The sequence below is a fragment of the Chelmon rostratus genome, chromosome 10 (assembly GCF_017976325.1).
Source record: "Chelmon rostratus isolate fCheRos1 chromosome 10, fCheRos1.pri, whole genome shotgun sequence".
Lineage (NCBI taxonomy): Eukaryota > Metazoa > Chordata > Actinopteri > Chaetodontiformes > Chaetodontidae > Chelmon > Chelmon rostratus.
In genome coordinates, this window is record NC_055667.1 from 17,824,418 (window position 1) to 17,833,707 (window position 9,290).

Below are 9,290 nucleotides of genomic sequence, written 5' to 3' on the forward strand. Positions count from 1 at the left end.
CCTGATTGGACGGCCAGATAATCCCGGCGGGCCTCGTGCTCCTACTAACTTGCGAGCAGGGGCAGCGCGCGAGTCACAATCTGCCCAAGGCGAGGGAGGGCAAAGAAAAACGCGCGCGAGAGGAAGCCGACCGTACGAAAGGGGGGACACGAGCGCCGCGATCTCAGCGAGCACAATTAGAGAAGTGTTGTTGGACGTGGGCTATGCGCGCAGCAAGGGGGGAGCGCAGTGCACAGAGGAGGTGAATGCATGTAGAGGCTCAGCTTCAGACTCGCAGCCTCCTTCTTGAAGAGTCACTGCACTGACAGAGGAAAGGAGTGAGGCGAGAGAGGAACTCCTAGAAAACAGCAACTCTTGGAGAGAGCTACGTGAGTACAGCCTACAGTTTTCCCAAACAAAAGCTAGGATAGAGAGAGAAGGGGAAGAAAAAAACGGAAGAGTAGACTTTTCCTGCTTTTTCTGGAAGAGAAAATGAATGTCAGCGAAGAGAACCTGCTCAAGTCCATCAGCAACGACGCGCTCCTCGACCTGACGCAGCGCTACGGCCAATCAGCCTTCGGGTTCGGCGCTGGCCATGGTGCTGGAAGTCCCGGCCGCTTTCCGCTCACACCGGCCACCGACTTCCTCTCCGGGCAGACCGCGAAGTCCAACGAGAGCGGCGGGGAGCACACGAGCGACGACGAGGACGGCTTCGACACGCTTGAGTCCCGGAAGAGGGGCTCGTCGTTTGGGGACGACAAGCCCGGGGGCCCCCTCGCCAAGAAGTCCAAGGAGCAGCGCTCCCTGCGGCTCAGCATCAACGCCCGGGAGAGGAGGAGGATGCACGACCTGAACGACGCGCTGGACGGCCTGCGCTCTGTTATCCCCTACGCCCACAGCCCCTCGGTGAGAAAACTCTCCAAAATAGCCACTCTCCTCCTGGCCAAGAACTACATCCTCATGCAGGCTCAGGCCCTGGAGGAGATGAGGCGGCTGGTGGCGTATCTGAACCAGGGACAGACCATAACCTCACCAATCCCTACCGCCCTGGCGCCCTTTGGACAGGCTGCCGTCTACCCGTTCTCGGGCTCTGCACTCGCCACCTGTGCCGAGAAGTGCACCACTTATTCCGGGACACCGTCGAGTCTCTTCAAACACTGCAACGACAAGCCTTGATTTGGTTTCACTCTCTTTCCTGAACTTTTACCTTTACTGCACCCATGTCGGTCTCTCTCCCACTCTAGTTATTTTTAAATCATTCTGTGGAAAATAAAGCAAGTTTAGTCTGATGCATAATCTTAAAGTACGGTTAAGTAATTATACTGCAATGTTTCATCCAGATTTAACAAACGCTAAACTGTTTAGGCCTTCTTATAAGATGAAGTTAAAAAAAAAAAACACACCAAAAAAAAAAAAAAAAAAAAAAAACCCTGTCACTTTGTCGCTCGTACTTTCCAGACACTGCGGGCCATGTCCAAATGTTGAGTTTGGGTACATTTTAGTTATCAGCTCTTGTTTGTAATCTATGCAACATTCAACACCAACAATACGAAAAGTGGAAATGCCAAGAAATGCGACCTGATCTCGACTTTTAGATTTAACCCAACTATTACGAATGGACTTCCCTTGACTGACTGTGCTGATGCTGTGTGGGGAAATATGTGATGTTGGCTGATATATCTGCAGAAACGATGTGTTGACAAGTTTGTTTTGTTATTGCATTAACTTGTTAAGTTATTGCACATCTCACATGATTGTATTGTACAACTGTGGAAAAAAAATCACTTGCTCCAATCCCGGCTATGCTCATGGTTATATAACTACAGCCTATACATTGAAGAAGCGTTTTGGTTGTGTTGCAACATGGATTTCATATATTGTTTATATGTCTTTATAATTAAAACACATATCTATGCTTGGACCCGGTTTGCTTCATTTCAATAATCACTTCACAGCCCTAAAGCTTTTTTTTTTTTTTTTGGATGACACATACACACTTACTTAAAATCCGAACATTTATACAATTTATTAAAATGATTATTTCAAATTTTGCTTGTTATCCTGTTGTGGTCATATCGTCTTATCATTTAGCTGAGAATGGAAAAGGCAACCGCTCAAAAAAAAAAAAAAAAAAACAGCTAAGATATGCAAATTAACCGTAAATCGTCGCCGTGGACAAATACTTGAAAGAATAAAAAGAAGGAAAAAAGTGACTTCTCACGCTGCTAAAACGATTCCCAGCTCTCACTGTCTGAGTGGCCCTCCTAAAATGAGTTGGCAACTTTCTTTTCTTGCATGAGAAGCCTCTGACATGAGGAGCCGGGTCTGAGCGCGCTCAGAGGGGCTGGTGGGGCCTGTTTGGCACGCACTGGGGTCGGTGGCGCTGAGGGGAAGGGCGCAAGAGCCGCCCGGGGCACCCAGGACCTGTCTCTGGGTATTTGGGTGATTGCAGGCTTCCTTGGCGGGCTCTTATACTCTGGACAGCTATTAACACGATTTCAGCTCCTGTCTCCCTGCTCGACTTAATTCAGTGAACGTTGCGGGGCCAGTTTTCTTTCTCTGGCAGGGTTTGTCTTGTGAGTGGATGCACTTAGAGGAGGATTCAAGTTTGAAGTGGTCATAGTTTAGTAATATTTATGTTCCTGAAATCATATCTGCGTGTGTTTTCTTTGTCTCTGCTTGTCTTTGTCACTTTTACCTGGAAACTGACACTTTCTTGATCTACCTTTAACCTCATTATGTCAGTCCTGGCTGCAACACTGATGTTGGTGCTATATTGTTGCTTTTTTGAGTTAATAGCTCTATTTGAATTTAGGATTTTACTTAGTGTAAATAAAAACACAAGACTTGACACACATAAGTGATGCTGTAGTTTTTTGTAGCCTGCAAATTAACACCAGACATGAGGAAGATATTTTCCAGTTTAATCCACACAGTAGTCCTGAATTAGATTACACCGATTTATCAAACAGGCCGTCAAAGCTGGTTCACAAAGTTGGATGATTTTGAGATTAACAGCATCAGTCTTTTATAATGATTTTTTAACAAGCTAAACCAAAAGAAAACTGTGCTTTCAATCCCACAGGTGCTCTTACTTTATCAACCCTACAATAATTTGGCATTTGTGCTTGTTCTACACAAACTAAGCCATTCAGAATACATTAGACCAGACATTTAGATCAGGCCAGTCTATTTATGCTATTTAGAGAGTGACTAAGTGATCCACCCCAGTCTCTGTCTTACAATTTAGCTGCATGTCACAACAACAGGCCACCCATGGCATCTTAAATTGTCCCTCTGATGACACATGTCTTGTCCGGGGCCCCACGAGACGAGTCAGGGCAGCGGGGATGAAATGTGACAAATGCTGCCGATGACGTGAGGACTCGGGCCCTGCGCTCCATCAGTCCCCATACAACCTAATTGCCATAAATGAGATGGTTGCCTTTTTGCACGGACGGTTGGATGGTCACTTTCCCTCCCTATAGGCCTCTAACGTTGAGCTGCTGAAATGTTTTATTGTGTCACTTTATTATCTTAATGGCCGTCAGTGTGCATGGTGGCAGTGTGTGATTTGGCGTGTGGGCCACATCTATGCATTAAGACAGATTTGTGATTTCGCTGGTCACATGGTCGTGTTTCCTGGCCCTTGAGCCTGGCAGCAATGGGTGGTGTGTGCATAAAATCACAAATTATCTTTGCCTCTCCCTGTAATGAGATAACTCTGTAAGCTACACTTTGTGTATTTAGACTTTTCCTACGAACGCTTGCAGAGTATTAAAACAATATCATTAAAGAAGTGTTAAAGCGTGCCTACTGTCAAGTGTATTTATGTTACTCTGTAACGTGTGTTGGGTCCTCATTTGAGTTGATAGCAGAGAGAGGTACTTGGGAAATGATATTCTCATTTTAATTCATTTTAATTTTAATGAATGCACAATTTATGTCTCTAATCGCATTTGCATTCTAGTACAAAGCAGGTGAATGTAATTCAGCGGTCTGAAACTCTATTAATTGTGCTTATACCGAGCAAAAGTGTAACATATAGTGAAGTATAGACTACAATGAACATACAAGAGGAGGATTTTTAGCAATACAATTGAAATTTTACAAACACATTCATTTTTGGATGCAACGCAGCAAACAGATCAATGCCTCAATATGCCCTGGGCATGCCCCTGCAGAAAATCTGCCATGTTTGTCAAGATGTTAAAAAACAAATCATTGAGTGAGCCTGTCTGAAAATCTCGAGAAAGCTGCAATAATTCAAAAATGTCTCCAAAATCATGTTTGGGAAAAAAAAATAAAATAAAATCACAAAACAATTTATAGGGAAAGACAATTCTGACACGCATAAAAAAATATAAAATATTCAGTGAAAATCTCTCAGTGGCATCTAATTGATTTGTTGTACCAAGACACATTTTGACCTGCAGCATCACTGTCCACTCCTCACAAAAAACACATTTTCGACCAGGTGGAGGACTGCGATCAACATAATTTCATCTGTAATTGTAATTTGATTTTATAATCACATTGTTGCTGCCGCTTGTTCTGTTGAAGGTTTCACAAAAAGATAGAAAAGAAGGATTATTCGGCACTTGTTTGGTGTCTATAAACACCACACAAATGCCTAATGACGGTTTCTAACCTGCTATAATGTCGTTTTGAGCAGATGTAAGGACATTTGTGAGAATGATTAATGTGCCGCATTTGTCAACAGCTGCAGTTTCCGCTATGAGGACATATTTAACATCAGCGCAACTCTGTTTTATTATATTATCGTTCATTATCTGTTAATGCACCAGCCTCCGTTTATGGGTGTTGAGTTAGAGTTGTTGATAAGTAAGATAATAAACGCTTCAATGACATTATACTGTGTGATAAACCTTTTATTAAATGTTTACTTACTGCTTGTAAAGGCTAAATAAGGGGGCTGGAGTGTTACTATATTAATTCTAGACTCTAGACTAAATACTGATACAGACTCCTGTCCTAAATAGGACAGGATGAAATAAATCAGTTTTAGTAACGTTAAGAACTGTTAGAAACTGACATCTTGCTGCTTATCCACACCTATTGTCTGTTGTTGACGGTGTCTTTACGCAGACAAACACACAGCACCGCAGTCAGTGCACTACCACTCGCACGACAGCCCAGTGTGGCGCAGGAGTACGGACAGACTGTGTGATGTCTGTAAACATTTGTGTTTGCTCTCAGTGGGATAGGAAGGGAGTGATTTCATTAGCATGGCTCGGAGCTTTGAGGTATGTTTGTGTGCTTTTCTCCAACCCGATGGTATAGTACTAAAACCATATGCCCTTAAGTGCGTACCTCTGCCTAATGCATCTGACAGCGCTGTTTTCTCTAATTAAGTTCTCCCTATGTGCAAGTTCATGTGTCTGATGCACATTGCAGCACTCCATCTCACACACACAGACTGTACTTACAACAGGGGCCTTGAAGGAAAATGAACATACTTCAGCTCTAATTATGCTTACAGTGGGGGACAAAGGGGGTTTATAAAGCATTAGATTTTTTTTTTAGTAGTGAAATTTGCACACAGAAGCATGGTTGTAGCTTTAGAGGCAAATCGACCGAAGATGTGGTTGTTTTGGGCAGGTTGATGATGGCGGAAGGGGTGAGGAGGTGGGACAAACAATAGGGCTAAACAAGTGTGTGTGTGTGTGCATGTGTGTGCGTGTGTGTGTGTGTGTGGTGTTTCATCAGTGTGTCAGGTGGTAGAAAGGAGGGCATGGGACGTGGAGAAAGAGTAGAGGTGCTGGTGCCTCAGTGTTTTTGAGCCGGCGGTGGCAGTGTAAGGACGCCCACCCCCAGCCCTCCACGCCCGCCCATCACCCATGGACCCCCACCCCCACCAACTTCTCTACTCCACTATGACATCACACTCTGTCGTCCCTCGCAGCCCCGCCTTGTCGGAAGCGATGAGCGGGTGAGTCAGTTGGTTCCGAGGAGCCATGTGATTCGGGGCGACGTTGCTGCAAGTGCAGCGGGATGGGCCGGGGCCCTTCATTTGTTAATCAGACGTCTAAAGGGGGGTGGAGAGGGGATGTCTGTTTGTATGTGTCTGTGTGTTTGTGCATTGTGTGTGTGTGTGTGTGTATGTGCCTGTGTTTTGCGCTCATATGGCCGCAAACCCTCGGAACATGGCAGTCAGGCAAAGCGTTTTGCCTATCGCCACAAGGCACCTGACACCACGCATGGTAGACCCAGACAGTGTGGCAGGGGCCAAATTGGGCCTGGTGGGAGGGAGCGGAGAAGGAGGGATAGGCGGCACTGGATGACAACAGTCTGAGCCCTTGTTGAATATGATCCCCTATCAGGCCTATCAGGACTTATCACCTCTCATAGGTGCTCTTCATGCGTGGTGTATTTGGAGATACAGCTCAGTTTTGTGTTGTGTTTTATGTTAAAGCCTCGATTTCCCCCTCCTCTTTTCTCCTGCCTCCATGTTTCTCCTCCCTCCACTGTCCCTCCCCCTTCTCTACCACTGTGCTCATCACTCTCCCTCTTTTCACTTTTAGCTTCTTCTCTTGACAAAGGATGCGAGCTGACAATCGGGGGCATCCGTTACTGTAGCACGGCCTAATCTCTGTAATGGCCCCACAGATTCGGGACTGGTGGTGAGCAAACACTCACGCAGACACACACACACACAAACACACCTCAACTCGCTGGACAAATGCTCATGCAAAGCCCCGGGGTCAACAATCATCTCTGTGTTCAGCCTTTTGTACACACCATAACCTCCTTCACTCGCATAGACTCTCTGTATCTCTTTCTCCCTCGCTGTCTCCTTCACACACACACACACACACACACACACACACACATGGCCCAGCACCCCTCTCCCTGTTCAGTACCAGCTGAGGAGCACGGTGGTTTTGTGGGGAGCAGGGGGAGCTCGTTATCCTCATTAATTAATGACAAAAGCGATGTAATTGGCCATCCATAATCCTCCATGCGGAGAAGGTGTGACAGGCAGTGCCGGGACCATCCTCTACAGCGAGTGCAACTCATAAACACACGCAGGGAAGATGAAGACACATTTCATCCTGTTTGTGTGCGCAAGTGTGTGTGTGTGTGTGTGTGTGTAACTAATGATGCACTTAGCAAGGCTGGCTTGTAATTACAAAGTGTTACTAAAGGTTGCAACAGAAGGGAAGTGCAAAACTGTGTATATCTGCAGTCTGAGTCCATACAAATAAAGAACAATTCAAAGTATGTCGTAGATTTTTTAAAAATTCTCATCCTGTTGTGGCATTTGAGGCTGCAACATGCTGTACCCCCCCGAACTCTGAATGAAAAGACAAGATTAATGGCACTTCCTGTCGCCGACAATCTAGCGCTAGCCTAATTAAAACCATTGGAACATGCGCCTGGCCAAGGATCAGTGGCTTTTAATGAGGAGCTTGTAGGCTGATTTGGGCCTCATTTTCTGCTTAATAAGGCCGGTTTAAAAAGTAATTTTGGAGGGATGTGACTCCTTTAAACCTGCTCATTATCAATGATAGCGCTTCACTTAAGTACTTCAGGAAACGCTGTGTTTAATTAATATTGTGTCGCGCACGTGGATTAGCTGACAGGCAGGAATGGTGGAGTGCGAGCAAGTGAGCAAGGGAGCTAAAATTGATGAAGAACTTTCAAGGGCACTGATTTCATTAAGCAGCTTCATTACAGCCCAAATAACTCTTCATGTCATTTCAATGCTTCAGTCGCTCTCACCAAGCACACACACAGACAGACACACACACACACTTGCGCACACACACAAAATAATCCTGTGCTGAATGAGGAAGGTGCACCAAGGATTTTCACATTTTAAGTGAAAATAAGACGATGACATGTTGGCTGCAGGCGATCTTGGTGACACCTCTGCCCGGCAACACTTTTTTGGTCTTCTCTCTTTCTGTGTAATGCTGACGTACAACATTTGCAGCACTTTGTTTTCCCATTTTGTGTATTGTGTTTGCCATTTTTTTTTATTCCCTTCTCATTTCACAGCTTTTTCCTTTGAGAGCTCATAAACAGAGCTTTTAAGGTCAAGCAGTTTAAGGGCTTGAGAGTGCTGTAGCAACTTTCACTGTGCATCACAACACTGAGGCTACAAAAGCTCTTACGGCCTCTTCATCCCATTGTGATAATCTTCTTAGCCCCCTGACTCCACTGTTCAATATGTATAAAGCAGAAAAGAGCCGGACTTGAGGGGCTTTGAGTGTCCTGCAGCTCAGTCTCTGGGATTTTCCTCTCTCTAGGACCAATTACCACACGCAAACAGGCTGAACACGACGCTCTACAGCATGAGTCGCCTTTGCGACACCGTGACGAGGCTTAGTGGACATCACTCGTTCATGTTCTCAGCCAGCTTGCAGGTGATCCGTTCGTGTTAGATAAAACACACAAAACGTTGAAACAAGATGGATGAAACAGGAGAAGTTTATAGCCACGCCAGCAGCTTTGAGCTAAATGATAATGTCAGCAACATGCTCACACTGACGATGCTGGTATTTAACATTTATGCTATCTATCATTGGGGTGGCTGTGGTCCAGGAGGTCCAGCAGGTTGTCCACTAATTGTGAAGTGGGCATTCCTCCTGTCCACATGTCCAAGTGTCCTTAGGCAAGACGCTGAAGTTGCTCCTGATGGTCAGACATGTGTGAAAAAGAGGCAAACTGTAAATTGCTTTGGATGAATGTATTGGGAATGTCTTTAATTTGGTCATTTACCATTTCTTTCTTGTAAAGATGAAATATTAATTTGTCCATGACGTGTTGGAAAAATAAAAAATTGTACCTGATGATGGCACTAGATGAAATGTCTGGAGATCACCAAGTTCTTGACATCCTGTGAGGACATGTGTGCACCAAGTGTCCCGGCAATCCGTCCAATAGCTTTCAAGACATGTCACTCAAAATCACAAACGTCAAACTCATGGTGGCGCAAGATGGAAAGTCGAGGAATCACTAAAGTTACGGTTTACCATCTGGCAACCGTGAATGTCTCAAGTCAATAGGATTCATCGTCCAGCAACAGTTAATGTCTGTATGTGCTTCATGGCCATCCATCTGATCGGCCCAGCCGACTGAGCGACCATCAAACTGACACTGCCATTGTATCTGTGCTAGATGTGATGCCAAAATTAAATAAATAAAACAATGTTAGTTTGGGTGCTGTGCGGTGGCTGCAGGCCACAAATGTGCCGTTGTCTCATGCATGAGAAGTTGGGAAAAATCCCACATACAAGCTCACAAATCCATTTTTACTTAAAAGATGTTCCCTCAAACTCGCC

At 45.1% G+C, this 9,290-nt stretch overlaps 1 protein-coding gene across 1 annotated transcript; it reads left to right on the forward strand.

The window, feature by feature from the left end:
• The first annotated feature begins 471 nt into the window (after positions 1-471).
• bhlhe23 (basic helix-loop-helix family, member e23) lies at positions 472-1,289 on the forward strand. Its single transcript, XM_041946599.1, has one exon. It carries the CDS (start codon positions 472-474, stop codon positions 1,153-1,155), a length of 684 nt encoding a protein of 227 aa, XP_041802533.1. The 3' UTR covers positions 1,156-1,289.
• The last annotated feature ends 8,001 nt before the right edge of the window (positions 1,290-9,290 follow it).